General features: G+C 39.5%; 1 protein-coding gene across 1 annotated transcript; it reads right to left on the bottom strand.

Moving 5' to 3' along the window:
* Nucleotides 1-266: 266 nt before the first annotated feature.
* On the bottom strand, nucleotides 267-3383 carry LOC113033757 (arrestin domain-containing protein 3-like). Its single transcript, XM_026187839.1, has 6 exons — nucleotides 3140-3383; nucleotides 2085-2142; nucleotides 1819-1966; nucleotides 1431-1527; nucleotides 1092-1348; nucleotides 267-910 (listed from the first exon to the last, which is right to left on the bottom strand). The coding sequence occupies exons 1-6, from the start codon at nucleotides 3381-3383 to the stop codon at nucleotides 548-550; spliced, it is 1167 nt and encodes a 388-aa protein (XP_026043624.1). The 3' UTR covers nucleotides 267-547.
* Between the last annotated feature and the right edge of the window lie 16774 nt (nucleotides 3384-20157).

The following is a 20157-nucleotide window of genomic DNA, read 5'->3' on the forward strand; positions in this document are numbered from 1 at the left end:
GAAAGAAAAGTATAAAACCCTTGGGATAAATTTGTGAAAGAAGAAAATATAATAATAAAATTATAATGAATGAGATAAAAATACATATACATACATATGCTTTATTAGAGGTGATTGACGACTGCAACTTAGCTATACAGTGTTCCCTTGTTTATCATGGGAGTTACATTCTAAAAATAACTAAATAATAAGTGAAATCCGAAAAGTAGCAAACTTTATTTTTATAGATGTTTTAAGGCTGTAAAATCCCTCACTACACACTTTATACACTTTTCTCAGACAGGCATGAACATCTTCACACTTTTTTCTCCTGTTTAAACCCCCTCAAAGTTCAAATCTTCGTAGAAAAATAAGCCTGGTATTATAAAATGAAACCAAAGAATTGTTTTGTGCTCTTGTTTCAACACCCACCTAAGCCACACACATGCTTTTGTATCTCACTTCTAATTTTCAGAACTTTCACTACCCTGTTTAACAGGTACCTGGCCCTTATTGTTAATCTTTAGCCTATTCACTTAATCCAGTTCAACTTGCACAATCACTCATTCTAATGCTGGTAAATGGAAGTAGATAATGGAGATGGTTCTCCCTGCAGAATAGCTGGTTGCTGCATTGAATCCACTGTGAAAGCTGGAGCTGAGAGCCCCAGTGAAGTAGCACCTTGAGGCAACTGGTTATAATTGCCTCCTTTTATGTCATCATCCTGAGGGGGATTGGGGATGGGGTATTGGCAAGCACCCGAGGCTGTAGGTACAGCATGTACATTGTAACTGGTGGCCTTGGCTGCCCCACCCTCCCCCACAGATTGTCCTAAAGCCTCATCGGGCCATATGGAAGCAAGTCTGGAAGGAAGGATGACCAGTGGAAACGTCACTTCTGGGTCAAAGGCAAAACTAATGTCCAGATACACCTGGGAAACAGTCAGAAATGGAAAAAAGAAATGTTTAAATAAAGATTGTTATCCGTTATATAGTTATAAAGATACTGAGTTAAGACACATATTTCCTGTTACTTATTTACCCATGATCGTTTACAAATGAAGGAGTTTCATTGCTAAGATATCATGATATCACTATGAAATTGTTTCATACCTTGACATAATATTCAACTGAAATAATATCACAGTTATGGAGAGTGGGGGCAATGTCACCAGGAATCTTAATTTTGCAGGACACAGTTTGCTCTGAGTTTGGACTGATAGTGTCCCCGACCATTTTGCACAGAGTCTTGAAGGTGGGATTAGTATGTTTCTTGCAGCTGTACACTATTTTCTGTTGAAGTTTGAATTTGGGTCTCATTTCCTTGGAAGAGGAGTTGCATATTTTGGCAACAACAGATAAAGTTTCTCCTGTCAAAAACAAATCATAGAAATAAACTGCATTTTTTAAAAATCTATCAGCATTTGTCTTTTCATGTTGCAGATATTTTACCTGGAGAACAAACACCTCTATTAATAGTGGCAGACATCTGGACCTGTCCCCTGGAGCGACCACCCATGTTTTTACTCACTGAACCAGATTGTGGATCCTGTAATAGAACATGCAGATAAAGATTTCCCCAGGGCAACTTAATTCCTCAAATGACCAAATTGCAGAATAATCTACTTCCTTTTTTTTGTAAACTTAAGACCAAATTCTGGTAAACATCATAAACACAGAACTCCCTGTGTTACAACTGGCGACTCCTAATGAAACATATGAAACTGTAACAGGACATTCAGGTTTTTAAATCATATAAGATTTTGTCTTATATATTTTTCATTTAGCATTTACAACACACGCTCTAAATATTTATAACATATATCAAGGCAGTGTTTACCATCATTTGGACAGTGTGTGGACTGGACCTGGACATAAACTTGATCTCTTTTTGTGAATCAGAGGACCAATGCCAGCTCCTAGCTATCTTTGCTTCCATGATGTAGGAAATTCTTCCGTTTTTCCCCTGGAAGGATGAAGGCATGTCACTGTAACAAAAAAATAAAATAAAAACAGTGGAGATTGTATTAAAATAATGTCATAACTATGCAAAAGGAAACTGTTATAACACAGTATTAATCTTTGAGGCTAGACATCTCCACTTACCAGTCTGGAAGTTTAAATGCGAAGAATAAACTGTTGACCCCCTGGGGAAGTACAGTGCCTGCAAGACAAGGTTGCTTAACTTTTCCTACACAGAGCAAGAGTGATATATTTACGATTTACTACTTTTCATTTAATTCAGACCATCAAAATGTGCTGTTTACTTCATGTCTGGTACACCGTTGAATCGGTTACTTCTTTCTATTGTCCATCACTTTTGTGATCATGATCACATCATGACTTATGTCATTGCTTTAATAGATATAGATAATAGTTTTTGTTTGTTTTTTTAATCTGTCAATAACTACAAAAGACTATTGTTAGAGATTTTCTACATTATACATTATAACCAAATCTCTATAATACAATATAATCAAGTAAGCCTTATATTCTAACCAAGTAAGCCTTATATTCTAACCAAGTATGCCTTATATTTTGTGTGTTCATATATTTTCACATAACCAAGCCTATTGTTGAAGAATCACCTAACCAAGTCTATTGTTAAAGGAAAACTGATGCATTCTTCACTTCAGTGTCTGTGATGTCAGATAAAGCATGATATACTTCTGTATTCTTATCCCAGTGTGTGAAAGATCAGATAAGCTGATTTAATGTTTAACCTCTTCCCTGACAGTTAAAAGAGGAAGTACTATGTAACCCATTTTTGCCTTATAAATAAAGCAAGCAAGCCTGTGCTCGGTGTGTTTTGTCTTCTCAGAGACATTCACCCGTACGCACGTTTTCTAATTACACTCTGAGTCGGTCTGCAGTTGTCTCATTTCTCTTACTTGTGTTTGAACAAATGTCTACCCCTGACAACTATTAACTCAAATTTTAAAAAAAATTGCACACTTTTTCAAAAACTATCAACTTCACAAACAACTCTTTTTTTTAAAAGTAAGATTTCTTAAAAAAAAAAAAATCTTATAATTCCCACATTGCGTTTATCATTGTTACCATTACACGTTATCCGCTGCTTCACTCCAAAGCTTCAAAATTCCCATCCGACACATTTAATTTCAAAATAACTCTGAGTTTAAAATACTTAAACCACTTACCTTTAGGATTTTTTTCAACTACATAGCTCTTCACTTTGAAATATCTCCTCTGCGCAAAGTATTTTGTGTCGCCGTCTGACCACTGCGCGAAAGCGTCTCCTTTGATTTTCAGAGAAACGCTCTTGACTTTGACGTCTTTTGTCAGTCTGAAAATCACTGCGCCTACAATAATATCTCCCGGAGAGACAGTATCATCGTCGTTCGTCGCTGTGTAAATCACATTAAAGTCCTTTATCGGAGACATTTTAGATCTGAGTGAAATGATTTGCGTTTCCCGTCACTGATAAACGGATCTGAATGGTGTGATTGGAGGCTCCTCCCTGTGAGTGACACCGTAATTTTGGACTGTAGCCGACACTAAAAGGTTTGGGACATTTATTACATTTATATATGATGATCGGCATAATGAATAACCACAGTTAAGGTGATTGAATGCTGATGAATATCACAATAACTCACAATTTTGTAATTCATATAATTCTCATTTAAATTGTTTATCTGTAACATTTAAAGACTGAACCAGTTAGTGGGGTTTCTGCCAAAATTATAATATAATTATATAATATTTATACAATAAAATATATATTAAATTTTTATACATTAATACTGTTGCAGTTAAAGCAGTTGGAAAATAATCAAAGAGTATGTTTAATAGTCAGTAAAACCTTAAATTTTATCATCCTTCCATAGGCAAATTGGTTGTTTCTGTTGTTGGACTGCTTATTCAACAAAGTTGATGAGAACATTATAGAGCTGACAAGAGTTTATATCAGGCTCTGTTGCTTATAAGTCAGAAAATACGCAAATGGGAGGAAATGTTGCACTTTTGTTACACCCATAAAATCAGCAGTTTATGTATTTGTGTGTGGTTTCATTTATTCATCTATTTTCTTTCCTCCTCTTCTTCTTCTTTTTTAATTTTTACATTTGTAGGATGAGGCGTGCTTGTGTGTGGGTTGGCTGTTGAAGTCATACCTCTTTTTGAAACTATGACCAAGTGTGTGGTCGGAAACTCCTAACTCTTTTTGTACCTCTGTGTGGTGGGAAACTTGTAGACTGCTCATGCGATGAGATTTCAGAAACTGTTCTTGTTTTGTTTCCTGTGTTAGTGTTTTCTTTTCTTTTTTTCAAGTGGCTCAACAAAGGCTTTCATGAAGTGTAGTACCACTAAAACCAGTTCACAAGTCAGTGATGTCCTATCAGTCACACCCCGTTAAGTTAAAGTAAAAACGTTTTTTATTTTTTATTTTTTTAAAAACAACTTTGCTGTCAAAAACTGTACTTCCACCAAATTCAGTTCTCTCACCCACAGTTGCCTGATCACAAAACAGCTCTTTGAAATAAAAGTTTTGTTGTCAGCTTGTAGGTTAAAGCTTAGATATGTTTCTGGGCTCTAAGGCTACGTGCACACTGCAGGTCTTAATGCTCAATTCCGATTTTTTTGATCAAATCCGATTTTTTTGTCTGCGTGTTCACACTACAAATAAAATGCGACAGCAAACGCGCTCTAGTGTGAACGCTCAAAGCGGCCCGCATGCGCAAAAGAAGACTTCACACACAACGCGCTCTGTTCAGACCCAGAGCAAACTTTGGAGCGTGATATCACGGGGGTGGGTGTGGAAAGGATTTTGGCCCGATCCGCCATTTTGGGGGTCTAGCGCAAGTGAAAAGGGAGCGAAGTCACACACAACAGCCATGGTTCATATTTGCTGTGTGGTCGTCTGCAATGTTCGATCACACGACCGGCAAGAGAATAAGGTTGAAAATGGTTTATCTTTCCATTCTTTCCCAACCTGGAAGCAACATGAGGCAGCTTGTGTATTGGATGTTACCAAACGAAGGCGTCTAGCTTACTCTTCCATCTCCAAATCTGTTGGTGCTCTAGACATTTTCCTTCCGGTAAGCTCTAAATATGTTCATATCAATCTTTATAGCCAATTAGTTTTATTTTCTATGCGCTCTGAGGTCATAGCAAATTAGAACAAACATCCTACTGAGTGATTTTGCAGAACTACCTTCTATTTATAGAGTTGCTAATTATTTGGCATTATTGCAGCAAACCAGCCTATGAAATGGATGAAACATAGTGACTGGGTTCCAGCCCTACACAAGGGACCTGCTTCAAACACACCACCATGCCAATCAGATTACTTCTTCCATGTGAGGGTGAAGAGGTGACCCTCCTGGATAAGATGGTGAAGGTTTGCTGCGTTTTGGTGAACAGTGTGATAATAAAAACAGGGAAAAATGAAACCTGCTCTTGTTAAATATTCTTAAGTATTGTGCTGTTAAAATTGCTGTATTTTTTCAAAAGATACAGTAAATAAAGTAATGTTAGTAGTGGGTGATGTCATGTAAACACTCATGATTTTGTGTAAACATTTTGTCATTTGTAAACTATAAATGACATGGATTCTACATTGTAACTGATGTGATGTTCTATAAGGTGGTTTTAATAAAAAAAAAAAAGAGGCAAAAATTAGTTTGTTTCTTTATTCAACTTTTGAACAGTGGGACTCAGTCAGTATATATTCAGTAAATGCAAATTATTTACACGGCAGTGCACTACAGGCACAAATCTAGACCCCTAGATAAAACATTATGGGTCATTCCCACAACCCACAGCTTTACTGTGTTCCAGCAAAGTATCCAATAGCAGTGACAACTCCTCCACAGTAGCAGGTGGGATTTTTCTGTTTTGAGGACGACTCCTTTTACCTGTCAATACGGATGGTCTGTTTATGTTTTGATCGAGAGCCTTTTTTTTGGGCAGCTGAAGAGGAGAAGTCTATCTTATGGCCAACCTCTGGCTGTATCTTGGTCATATTACCCAGCAAAACCCAGTATGCAGGTTCATCTGTAACAGTCCTTGTGCCACGGATCAACACTGTTGCTTCTACATTAAACAGAAGAGCAGCGACATGGCTGCAGGTCTCTGCGACTCCGGCCTTACAGGTGCTGTGGGCTGCTTCAACCTTCCCTGTGATGCTCACAGTGACCCATGGCTGCAATGCTGGTTCATTCAGTCTTTGAGAGTGCAGTACCTGAAACACACACAGACAAAGTTCATTTAAAGACAAGAACTAATGAGCCAAGGCCGACATAAATGTGTTTTATCTACTTTATCATAAATGTAACAAAGTGTTTAGAAAGTTAGCACATACATGTAATTTTTTTATGTATCCATCTATAGAATGCTGCATGTTATATTCTAAATCTGCCTGTTCTCTCTCAGAAACCTGCCTGCAGAAAATGAACCTAAAGTATGTAATGCAAGGATGTCATCACTTTAGAGATGGAGAAAGCATAAAGTGACAATTATGGATCACTTAATATGATAAGGAGATTCTGCAGGTCATTAATCAATGTATAAAAGTAAAATAAAATGTATTTTTAGTAACACGGGATACAAACATGGAAGCAAGATGTATAATTAGGATTATTTATAATAAATATGAATAAATTAGTGCAATTTCTTTAACTATAAAGAATAACAATCCTTCAGGACAATGTCACATCAATGCACTGAACTCATTATGTTATCCACCTAACAGCCTCCACATGTTCTCACTGTAATTTCCCCTCATGAATGAATTTATGCTGCAGTAATCTGAATGTTTGCAGGGAAATCAAACGCATTTCACTCGCAGTGCTCGAGCTGACTTACCTTTGTTTGAATGACGACTTGTACGTGCTGACTCCACAGACAAGGTACGAAAATATGTCAGGCTACGTCAATAGCGGTTGGTCTTCAGGGTTTCTACTCCACGGCCGTATTTCATACGGGTCCACATTTCCAATGCACGCTATTTTCTGCAAGTACCGCTGCTTCCCCTCTGGACGCACTCAGTCTCTATACAGTTCATTCTCTTTTGAGCTGCTTTTAAGCATCTTTCTTGTAGTCGTCGTTCCAACACAGTGTGTTTGTTTTGATTCGTAGACCCCGAAAATGGCGCTGCGCTCCCATAATGCATTGCAGCGTGGCGTCAACTCCAAAGCCCTATATTGTTTGACAGATGGCCGTTAATATAAAGACTTCGGACTTTACGTTTCCCAATTTTTGCTTTAAGTTATTTTGTTATTTACATAATAATGTATTTACATAATAATGTAAATAACCTAATAATGATCCTTATTGCTGTTTTAGAGAGGAGCGGTGCTTCAAAGGATAGTTGCAGATTTCTGTCAGAATGCAGATTATACAGTACAAATAAAATGTTCACGTTTCTCCAACGATGTCTTCCCAACAGTTTCACTGTCAGTTTCGATGTCTTCTCGGGCGCTTCTCCGGAGCTGATAATTGGCATCTGTCTTGTGTCTGTGACGTAAAAGACGGATTTAATGCGACATCACCGTTCAAACAGCAGTCGCTTTCTAAAACATCGGATATGTATCGGATTCAGTACCACATACGAAAGCGACCCAGATCGGATTTGAAAATATCGGATTTGTGCCGTTCACACTGTCATACCATGATCGGATATGGGTCGCATAGGGTCAAAAAAATCGGATTTGATGCGCTTTCGCCTGCAGTGTGAACGAAGCCTAAGTATAGGTTCTGTAGTCAGCAGAAAACTTTCAGAGTGGATTTCTAAGGTCTGCTATAAAAAGCCAGACCAGGCCAAGTTGGTGTGTGGATGTGTGGTTTTTAACTGTGGTTTACTTGTAATCACCCTGCCGTGTTTAGGGTTTTTTTGTAAACATTACAATCTTGTTAATGCCATTGTTCTTCTAATTCAATATTTGAATTAAAACTGCTTTATTTCTCTGAGATCAAAGAGGTTACCAATCCTTATCAAATCAATTCATCTAATACTACACTGTAGTATAAGACACAAATTAGCACAAAGGTAGTTCAACTTCAGGGTCCCCAGTCTGTACAGTTAGGAAACCATTGCAAATTTAAAAAAAATAAATAAATACTGGAGAGGCAACAATAAGAAACCCCACAAAAAGGTAATGGCAGAGACCATTGTTCTATCTCCTTTTCACTCCAGATGGATAATTCTCTTGTTTGGATTTTAGCCACTTTGCTTGTTGATGCCCGCAGGTAGTCCAGCTCCTCCACGATCATATATGTGCTAGGTCATTGTATGAGGACATCTGCACAGGTCCACCTAACCCTATCTGTGCCTTTGGGTGAGGAGAAACAGAAGGACCACTGCTTCATGGCTTCTACAACATAGTGATTACAACATTAGTGACTATGAAGGAGGAGACAAAGAAAAAGAGTACAGTAGGTTGCATTTGTGGGTTACCTGTGTAGGTTGTGGTTTTTGACACCTTCTGCAGACTTTGTACTGCTGTTAGAGTGTTAAATTTAATGTTCATCACTGAAAATGTGATCTCATTTTAAACACTAAGGAAACATGAGGGCCCGGTGGCGCCAGTGTCCGGCAGCCTCGCCTCTGTCAGTGCGCCCCAGGGTGGCTGTGGCTACAATGTAGCTTGCCATCACCAGTGTGTGAATGTGTGTGTGAATGGGTGGATGACTGGATATGTAAAGCGCTTTGGGGTCCTTAGGGACTAGTAAAAGCGCTATATAAATACAGGCCATTTACCATTTTATACTTTTATATACCAGGCAAGTAAAATGAAGTTTGGACCGATGTTTTATGTAGCATACAAGAGCTTAAAGATGTAAAAAATTAAAAATACCTTGCCTGCATTAGCAATGTGTGGTTCATTTGTATTCATCGTAAGTGTTGGTAAACTCAAGCATAGGTTAGCTAACAAGGCATGTGCAGTTGAATGCAGGTAAAATTATTGTAATCAGGGCTGGACTGGGACAAAAAATCGGCCCGGGCATTTTGACTAGAGACTGGCCAACCAGGTATTATAGGAAAAACCATAAAGCCTTTGAATGAAAACAAACGCTGTTGTCACAGTGATGTGCACTGTCTTGTTGGTATATATGTATCAGTCTAATAAACTACACCATCCTCCCTATTCTGGTGTTCTAAACAGTACTTAGCCAAAACCCAAAGACTGCTTGGTCGAGTTAACCTCCTGAACTATCTACAACACATGGTGGAAACCTGAAATTAAGATAGAGAAGACTAGAGGTGAGACATGATCATTATTGAATATTAAAAAATAATAAATTACAGATTTAGATATATTTTCATAAACTATTCATTTACCACATCAATAAACAGCATGGCAGGGCAAAATATTTTTTCCAACATGGCAACCTTTAAAAAGTGAAAGGAGACAGAAAGACAGGTGAGAAAGAATAAAACTTAATTGATTTTTTGATGGCATTTTACACACAGTACTGGTACAGTATCTAGAAAATGTGGGAAAATACTGGCATCATATACAGTACTTACTTCTGAAGAAATTATGATGGGACAATGAAAAAAATTACTATGTACAATAATGATTTCTATAAATTTTACATAACAAACGTTTGTTGTAAGATTCAGATAATTATTTATTAAAAGCGAGACATTTTAAATGAGAATAAGAAAGAAAAGTATTTCTTTGTGCCCCCTTTCCCTGTTAATGCCCTACCTGGCCCCCTGGCAAAACTTTGCTAGACCCGCCCCTGCACAGTTACCAGCTGTCAGCTACATAGAAAAAGATCCTGGTGTTATTTGTCTCTCAGCAACAGTTCATAACTTCCCTTCAACTCAATTAATGCCACCTAAAAGGTAAACCTGTTTCTCCATCACCTGTTCAGCTCTGATGATTCAGTAAGGACATCTCCTGGTTTCATCTTCATGTTTCCCTCTCACCAGATAACCAAACCGACATCATGACCAGCAGGTTTACAGCTGTGGCTCCAGCAAACATCAACTGATACTATAAATTAATATTAAATAAATTCTAACAACAGCTGATCAAGCTTAAACGTTCTGCTGTTGTTTAACCTCCACTGCTTTCTTCTTTCTGGCGCAAAGTGGGCGATAAACAAACAAGAGAGAAAAGCCGATCAGCTGATCATTGATCAGTTTCATGATTGAAATAACAACAGGGGAGAGAGGGGGAGAGAATGAGAGAAGAGGCAGCTGCAGCATAAAGACACAGAATAAATCCAGCTTTGTGTCTTTTTCATTCTAGCTGAAGTACGGGACAAATCGCGTTCCTTTTCAGCTCAACACGAATATTTTCTCTGAATACGAGACGATTCCGTTTTTTACGGGACGGTAGGAAACTAATTAACCTTAATAAACCTTAATAAAATAAATTTCAACATCAGTAACATCATAGCACCCACCCAGCTGTATATAAACTCCGTCATGCTAGCTAGTACGCAGTACGAGTTATTGTAACTGACTGTAAAAAGTCAGCACAACGAAAATAAACTCCACATAAACTTGGTTTATATCCGACCCAGATAGACTGCAGGTCATAAGATCACCTGAAGTTCAGTTCCCCTGACACTCGGACCGACACCGGCAGCCACCTCGGGTCTCTCCTCCTCCTGCCTCACCTTTCCGTCATCCACCTGCCAGCATGTTGCATCTGCTGGCCTTCACCACTTGCTAATGTTACTCAAGCTGTGAAAGCTCCGCAATAGCCACCACCAAACAATTTAGTTATTTTTACACATCTCCCAGCATCTGGCCAATCCACCACCTTTCAGTGTTTATACCGTTACGAAAAAAAGAAAAAAAAGAAAGAAAAAAAACATCGGCCGATAAAAATTAAAAATCACCATGGGTATGCCCAATGGCCAGTCCAGCTATGGTTGTAATATAACCTATGTCAGTGTAGGAAATTCAGAAAAAGACTATGAAGATGAAAATAGAGATCTTATGGATGACCCAGCTTAGAACAGTGAGCTGGTGGGAGAGAATACATGAGAGAACACATGAGTGGCCAGGGATGGGAATTAATAAGAATTTAGAGATTCCAATTCCATTACTAATATCACTTATCGATTCAGTTCCTTATAGATTCTCTTATCAGTTGTCATTAGTCAATAGTCACCGCCATTGCTAAGCAGCAATAACGACATTACATTTATGCAAATTAATTGCATGCTGTCGGTCAAATGTTTGTTGAGCTATTTCCCCTCTTTGTTGTGATCAGTGTTGCAGTCATTACTCAAAAAAGTCATTACTATAAATTACTATAAATATTGCACATTGCTTTTCTTAAAAGTAATACTGTGAATGACTTAATTACTCTGTGGAAAAAGCAATTTGCTATACTAGTGATTACATTATTTACATGCCAGATGTGAGGAGATGTGGAAACCGAGATACTTAAAGGACCAAACCTTCTCCACCGGAGCTCCATTGATGATAATAGTCTTGTAGTCTCTGTGCTGACTCCTTCTGAAGTCCACCACCAGCACCTTGGCCTTGCTGACATTCAGCTGGAGGTGGTTATCCTGGCACCACGATCCCAGATTCCTCACATCCTCCATGTAGGTCATCTCATCGTTGTTGGAAATGGCGCCCAACACCATTGTGTCGTCAGCAATCTTCACAATGGTATTGGAGCCATGGATGGTCACACAATCTGAAGTATAGAGGGAGTAGAGGAGTGGCGAGAATACAGACCCCTGTGCCGCTCCCGTGTTGATGGTGATGTTGTCGGAGATGCACCTATACCCTCACCACCTAAGTTGTGCCAGTGAGGAAGTCCAACACCCATGCACACAGATGGCTGTTGAGTCCTAGATCCCTCAGCTTTGTGAACAGTCTACCAGGTACTATTGTGTTGAACACTGCAATCAACAAACAGCAGCCTCATATAGTTACCCTGTTTCCTGTCCACGTGGCTGAGTGGTGTGCAGGACATGGGCGATGGCGTCCCCTGTGGATCTGTTGGGTCGGTAGGTTAACTGGAGTGGATCTGTGGTGTTTGGGATGGAGGAGGAGATGATGTGCTTCAACATCCTCTCGAACAACTTCATTATCACCGATAGTAGGCACTTTGTAGGCACTCATATCGGCAGTGCCGGTCCCGGCGTTCACTGCAGCGCAGATTGATCTGTCCACCCATTGTTTCTGATTTGGGAACGCCACGACTCTCGCAGTGGGGATGATCTCCTCCGCTAGCATGCTAACGAAGCTTACTGCTACTTCCGTAAACTTGTTGATGTCAGCTGTGCATGCTCTGAACATGCCCCAATCTAAGTCGTTGAGCATGTCCTGTAGCATAGCTTTGGGGTGGGATGTAGACAACCGTGGCAATTACCAAGGTGAACTCACTGGTCAGGTAAAAAGGACGACACTTAATGCTTAGGTATTCCAGATGGGACGAGAAGCCACTGGAGAGAGTAGAAATGCTCCTGGCGTCACACCACTTTCTGTTTACCATGGGACACACTCCTCCACCTTTTGGTGTTTGTTTGACTTGTTCTCGCTCACAGAGAATGAATCCAACGGACTTACGGGACGGTGGGGGTCAGCCATGTCTCAATGATGCACACAATGTTGCAGTCCCTCATGTCTCGTCGGAAGATGACGCTTGCCCTTAGGTCATTAAGCTTGTTCTCCAGCGATTGTACGAACGCCAGTGTGTCCAAATGTCCAAGATTACATCTGCAACCTTGTTATCGATGTTGAGTGAGCTGCTGTAGTAGACTATAAAACTGGAAGATTTTAAGAAGTAAACAAAGCAATAAATAAGTAAACAACTAAAAAGGTGCCTAATCTGAGCGGAGCAGTCAGTAAGCGGTCAGGTGTCTGGAAAAGGCCGCTCCATCTTGTCATTTGTAATGGAGGTTGCAGCCTGCAGCTTACTACCTATTGAAGCTAAGGTTCTGGCTGCACGGCTCGCCGTTTACTCGGGTTTCTCTCTGGGTTCTTGGTTAGCTAAGTGTTAGCATGCTGTCTTTGCAAGGAATCAAAGTTGTTTTAGCAGCATAATGTCATTGTTTCAGTTTTCCACTTTTCCATTTATCTTGTCCTTTTGTGCCATGCAAATTAATGCCCATATCCACACTCTACATTGTGCTATTTTTCCTCCTCAAACTGAAAGCAGCAGATTATAGCTGAAGTGCAAGAACCATTAAATGGTATCAATAGGTTAAGGAACTGAACCACTGGGAACTTTTTTTCTATTAGTTCTCAATTCCCAACTAAATGAGTGGCCCTTACAGATATCTTGGTGGCTTTCATTATCACTTTGGACTTTGAACTGAGTATCTATCTGGGTAATGCCTGAATGTGGAGTTACAAGAAGAGGACCCATGAATTCTGCAGATTAAGGGAATTCACCATTGCTTGGGATCAAAAACAAAGTCTATGCAGACAAAACAACTCAGAGAAAATAAACATTTGCCAACCGGATGTACTACCTGATGTCTTACACGTAATTTTTATTTTTACAGTTGACCTCTTTCTGTGTTTGTGGCTTCATGCAGTTTCCAACCACTCTGTGCAAAAGTTACTCTCTGTTTAGTGATGCAATAGCAACACTAAACAGAGAGTAACCGTTGTAAACTAACCCACCAGTAACTTTTGTTTTATGTTACAGTGAAGGTTTTAGATTAAAAAGAATGCATACCCATAAACATGTCAAAGTTAGTCAGATGATGTGCAAAGCATAAAAGCACGAATTTCAAATAGATTTTATTCACATGGTACAACTTTGAGTGCTCCAAAATATTTCTCTGTAAAGGCTTTTTAAAATTATGTCTATCACTCACACACATGGTGTCAAGTTTCATGAAGTTGAGTGTGAGAACCTAAACACAGACATGCAGGTAAACTGAAAGTGAGCCTTTATGTGGCTGGAGACTAGGGCCCTGTTTCAGGAAGCCGGTTTAGTGCAAAGTCTGACTAAGTATACCCTGAGTTAACGAAAACTCTGGTTTTTCGGTTTCACAAAGCGAGTTCAGCTGAAGCCTGAGTGAGTCACTATGACGACACACTCCGTGAAGCTAACCTGCCCCCTAGCAGGTTTACTACAACTAACCCTGACTGTCTCCGCCCCTTTGTCGGAAACCTGACAGTAGGAAGTGTCGGACATGGCGTGCCCCTTCCTTGAAGAGCCAGTAGATCGTGAAGCCCAAATTCTCCGCAGAGCTCTCCGCCGGGAGAGAGTGATCAGAGCGCGTTTGGACATTTTATCATTTCCTGATGATTTTCTGTGTGAACGTTACCGTTTCTCAGCACAATCTATAAGTTATTTGGATAACATCCTCAGGCCATATATTACGCATGTGACACATCGCGGACATGCTCTCAGTTCATTACATATTATTTGTATTGCACTTCGGTTTTTTGCAAACGGGAGCTTTCTGTATAATATTGGTGACGCTGAGCACGCTTCCAAGGCTACCGTCTGTCGGGCAGTCAGGAATGTTACAGTTGCACTGAAACGTCTCCTGTACTGGTTTGTGGTGTTCCCCGGTCATAGACCCACAAGATTTATCAAAGAGGGATCCCACAAAATTGCAGGTATCAGGATGAACAAAACTTAATATATACTGATGATGGTGATACTTGAACTACTACTTAAATTTTACATTTATTTTCAGGGTTCCCAGGCGTGATTGGCTGTACAGATGGCACTCACATTCCAATCATTGCTCCTTCAGTAAATGAAGGAGACTATGTGAACAGGAAGTCTTTCCACAGCATTAATGTACAGGTACATAGTTCCCTGTAGCATTTCAAACTAACAAATTATTTCATTATAGTAATGGATGCTAATTTGTGTTCTCTGCACTGTGAAGATCATGTGTGATGCTGCCAACATTATCACAAATGTGGAAGCCAAGTGGCCAGGCTCTGTCCATGACTCACAAATATTCCGTGAATGTACACTGAGCACAAAATTTGGACATGGTGAGTTGAAAATACTTTAAAATATATAAAGACCAATTGCTACAGGGACATTTGAACTGAAGTGTATCCTTCTGTCTTAGGAGAGTTCACTGGCTACTTGCTTGGTGATAGGGGGTATCCATGTTTACCCTATTTGCTTACCCCTTACCCTGACCCTGAACCGGGCCCACAGCAGCGATATAATCTGGCTAATTGCAGGACAAGAGCCAGAATTGAAATGACTATCGGAATGCTTAAGGCCCGGTTCCAGTGCCTGCAAAGACTCAGGGTCACCCCAGAAAGGGCATGTGACATTATTGTGGCATGTGTGATTCTTCACAACATTGCCACAATTAGAGGAGAACACTGTCCTTCTGAACCAAACATCAGCAGTGATCCAAACCATGAACATCCTGACCCTTCCACGGACATACAAGATGGAAGCGCAGTCAGAGACACCATATGTCACAATCATTTCTTTTGACCCATCACCTCAACATGTTGAAAGACGAATAAACAGATTTTCTGTTCAACTGGCTTTATTGGTCGCCTGTGTTTCCTGTACACAAAGTATTAAAAGATGTAAACCTCATAAAGTGTCTCTGTTGCTTCCTCCTCTGTAACAGCTGTCAATGTTTCTTCATTATTTTCCTGTAGTAAAGAAATAAACAACATTGCTGTTCTACTGTAAACTCATATAATCTGTGGAGTATTACTCACAACTGCATGTTGGTCTGGCTCAACAGGAGGCTGCACCAGATGCAGTACACCACCACCATCAACTGATAGAACATGAGGTTTATACAGGTCACTTATAACTTACAAGGGACCAAATGGCAATTAACAAACATATAGCACTCAGCTTACACTTCATTGTCATTATGCTCTCAAAGACAACCAAGACTGAGGGAAGGCAAAATCAGTAGGAAAATAACTTCACTACAAACAAATTCATTATGGTGAAGAGTTTATCAAATGAATGAGCAGCACTGCAAAGGTGACTGTGAAGAAAGGATGTACGCACATCATGTATTATTTTGCATTTACCCACTATGTAGGCACTTGTGTCTTGCGGGGTTATTGACTCAGAGGATGTCCCCACAGAGATGCCTTCGGCCACAGGGCGCCCACTGTTTTGGCTGAGGGCCAACTGCTCAGCCTCTGTGAGTGGTGGTGGTGGAGGACCCCCACCTGTTTTTCGGGCCTCCGCTTTTTTTCTGTTGGCTATAACGGGTCACATTTGAGCATACAGAGTAAGCAAATATGTACTTGTAATGTGCTCAGATAATTTCAATAAGTGCTTACAGAAAGAAAATTAATGTAGCCTCTAACTGCAATTGATTTACATCGGACAAACAGACCAAGCACTATGGCTCATAATACAATTACACCTTACCTGTTTGGACTATATTTTTATATTTCATTTTTACTTGCTGCCAGGAACGTTTGGGGCCTGTTGGGTTCCACCTGCGCTCACATCACATCACAACATAAAATGTATAAAATAACAAATAAAATAACATATGATAAAATAACGTGTTAAATGGGTGGAAATCCCTAGATCAATGTTTATATTAACACTCACACATTGACTCTGTCAGCTATGTTTTGCCATGCATGCTCCCTTTCTTTTGCAGCTGAGGCTGTGTTACCTTTTTTTCTGCAAAATTTGCATGTTATCGGCATATGCTGGCATCAGAATTTCGGCCTCAAGCGCTGTAAAATACATTGACCGCGCCTTCTTTCCCTCCGTCTCCATGGTGACTCGCTTACTCTGTGCTCCGCTTATCAGGGCTTTATGTATCCTCGTGCGCGCGCTTCACTTGGGGTTAAAGCAACTCCGCGTTGATTGAACTAATTGTTATCAGCCTTTCTGAAACCGAATATTCCGAGTTGGACAGTTCGGGGTTACTCAACCCTGAGTATCCTTTTTCACTCTAAGTTTTCTAAACCGGCTTCCTGAAATAGGGCCCAGGAGGTGGAAATAAACAAAACATAAATACAAAAGGAAAATTACAAACACAAACTCACTGGAACCCAAAATGAGAATAACGCTAAGATCAGGAAACACAAAGGAAGAATGGACAATCGAGACCCGGACTCTAGACACCGACTTGATGCAGGAAGAGAAAAATGAACACATGGCAGAAAGAGCCAAGAGACAGACACAGAGAGAGAAACACAAGATGGGCTGGGGAGAGTGAAGGTAAACAAGAATGGAGACATAATATGGGAGACTTATCATTGGAGATGTCACAGTCTGACGCTGCAGACTGTGTGGAGTTAGAGGGATGGAGCGTAAAAACAGACACATGGAACAAAATTTAATTTTAACGGAAGGTGAGCCATTTAATAAGGCTGGTGAAAAAATACAAAACGAAGGGCAAAGGCCGTCCAAGGCAAAGCAATCACCTAAACTGGGTAAACTAAAACTAGAAATGAAAACCTGTACCTGAGAGCCACGAATACCTGGAACATGATACAAGGTAAACAGGCAACCCAACATGAATAATAGAAAACGCACACACTAAATACATAGAGGGGTGACGAGGGGAGTGGAAACACATGGAAACACAGCTGGAACGAATAGAAACAAGGACATAGGGGAAGCAAAACGGGAACACAAGAGAAGAGACTGTCAAAATAAAACTGGAAACACCACGACTCAAACTAAAATACACTGTTAGACACATGGCAAGGAAGGAAGGAGGAAAGCACATGAGAACAGGATTGACTAGGAAAACAAAGGAAGGAGACAAAAAAAGGGAAAGATGGAAATCACAGAAGAAAAAGGAAAAGGGGGAGAGAGAAACAGAGAGGGACAAGTAAGAAGAGTGACATTACGGGCTGGGGAGACATAGATGAATACACATGACAAACAGGACAAACAAGGAGGGAAGCAGAAAGGCATGACTGGGGTCCGAGAACGAGGAAGCAAGAGACGTAAACACAGATGACACGACAGACATATTCTGACAGCACAGAGGAGACACCAAGATACAAGGGGACTCTAACAGACAAGAAACTAAACAGTGGATACAAGGAACTCAGAACATAGAATAAACTCAAGACTAACTAATGAACCTTAAATAATAATACATAACAATCAACAAAAACAGAAGAAAACTCTGAAATGCTGGTTCAAATGTCCCAAAACCATGACAGAAGATACTAATGGAAGAAGTACAGAGACAAGACTAAGGGAACAAGAACTTTGGTCAACCTATTTTTTTTTTACTGGAAATCTCAAATAACATAGTAGAGGATTAACAGGAAATGAAAAAAATGTAATAAGACAAAGAAAGCAAAGATAATTAATAGAATCTACAAACAAGTCAATTGCTCAAAGCCGAAACAATTCATTAATAAGATCACAAATGTCCAAAAACACAAAACACTGGGTCAAAGTTAAACCACACACTTATCACTCTATGTCATTTTAAAAGTGCTTTCTAAACACACTGAAAATTAATAAGGCACTTTGATGTTTTCACAGGACCAGATACATAAAGCTTAGTAAAAGCCTCCAAACCTTCAGCCAATTAGTACATGCATGGAATGCATCATTTATTCCACACCACATATATATTAAATCCCATGAGATTTCTCTCAAAAACACTCAGACACTTTAAATTAAAACATTGCTGAACCTTCTCTACAAACACAAAAAAAAACTTTGCTTTGTTTTCTATACACCTGTTGCCATCTACTGGTGGAAAAGTAAATGTATTTATACTGAAAGAGGTAAAAACTTTACACTAATTGTTCATTCAAGTCCCTTACATAGACAAACATCAACATACATTAACTGGTACGTATGTTAAATAAAGGACTCTATCACTCCCTTTTGCTAACAGCGTTGCGATATACCCTGGGGCAAAAAATTTTTAGAACCTTAACACAACATAGTACCAAAGCAAACACTCTGTGTGTGTGTGTGTGTGAGTGAGTGTGTGTCTGTGTGTGTGTGTGTGTGTGTGTAGGAGGAGCACACACACACACACACACACACACACACACACACACACACACACACACACACACACACACAGAATAAGAAATGTCAGTAACACCATTTCAGCTTTTGATCAGCACCATGGACAGCAACTGCACACATTTATTTGAACTTAAGCTATAATCTCATATTAGCTGAGAACTGTTTGAGCTTGTATGTCTATAAGCATGGAAAAAGAGAGAGAGAACCCCAATAACCACGGGTCCTCACAAACTGAGTAGACAGGGCCACTGTACAAAACAAGAACATTCATTTATAGAATTAATTATTTATCAATCATTTCCAGTGGTCCAGCTTTTTCATGCACTCATATTACATATGATTACACATTTTAAACATAACTGATAATAAGGTTTAAGTCTTTTTAAAAGTACAAACTCCTCACCATCAGAACTTCGTCTTTAAGGCCTTTAGCTAATATCAAAAGTCCCGATGTTATTCTCTGCTCTCCTTCCCCATTTGCAGTGCTATAATTTTACTTTGCACAACATCATTTAAATGCCCCTATTGAAATACTCGATAAGACACTTGTTGAAAAATATATTGTTCTGTAGTTGACATCAACGAGTTTTCATGGATTTTCCATCTTCCCAGCATGTCTTCCCATCAAAACTTTTTAGTAAAGGCAGTGGAGTCTGAAATAACTGAGAAATATTTACAGCTAAAACTCAGTTCATTAAAAAATGTATACTGCATGAATAAAGTTGAGCTGTGAATCACTAGGTAGAATTATGACTCATATATACTTATATACGATTATTAAATAATAATCTTTCTGCCCTTAGCAACATAGCATATGTAAGCTGCACAGTTGGGAGGGTGTGTTTGACAACTGGGCTATTCCTACTTTCTATCAGTTGTGCACCACCCCGAGTACATTGTTGAAGCTTGTATTAATGATGGATTAAGCAAACCAGATCAAGCTTTTAGGAATCTGTGTAAAGGAATGGGCTCAGCCCACCCAAAAAAAATGCAGAAAGTAAATGGTTTTTTTTGTTTCTGTTCCACCACTTAACAAGCAGAGACGCACATGCTTTGTTATCTAACCGATGCTGCATGTAGCGACAGACTCTCAGGAGTGTGCTCTCTCATAATAAAAACAAAAGAAACTTTCAGTCGGGGCATGTTTAAAGTTTCATATTTATAACATCATGTCCCCTCAGGTTCCAGGTATTAAACACCTATTATACAGAAGTGGAAAAAAGAAAATAGCAGCATGGTCTTTTCTGGAAAAAAGAAAATAGCAGCATGGTCTATACAGCAACACT

The sequence above is a fragment of the Astatotilapia calliptera genome, chromosome 12 (genome assembly GCF_900246225.1).
Source record: "Astatotilapia calliptera chromosome 12, fAstCal1.2, whole genome shotgun sequence".
Classification (NCBI taxonomy): Eukaryota; Metazoa; Chordata; class Actinopteri; order Cichliformes; family Cichlidae; genus Astatotilapia; species Astatotilapia calliptera.

Bases quoted from the DNA above. Each gene is read 5' to 3' on its own strand.
- LOC113033757 (XM_026187839.1), bottom strand. From the start codon at position 3,383: ATGTCTCCGATAAAGGACTTTAATGTGATTTACACAGCGACGAACGAC. The intron at 2,143-3,139 runs GTAAGTGGTTTA...CTTGTCTTGCAG, and splicing joins AGTTGAAAAAAATCCTAAAG to GCACTGTACTTCCCCAGGGG. The intron at 1,528-1,818 runs GTAAACACTGCC...GTTCTATTACAG, and splicing joins CACACACTGTCCAAATGATG to GATCCACAATCTGGTTCAGT.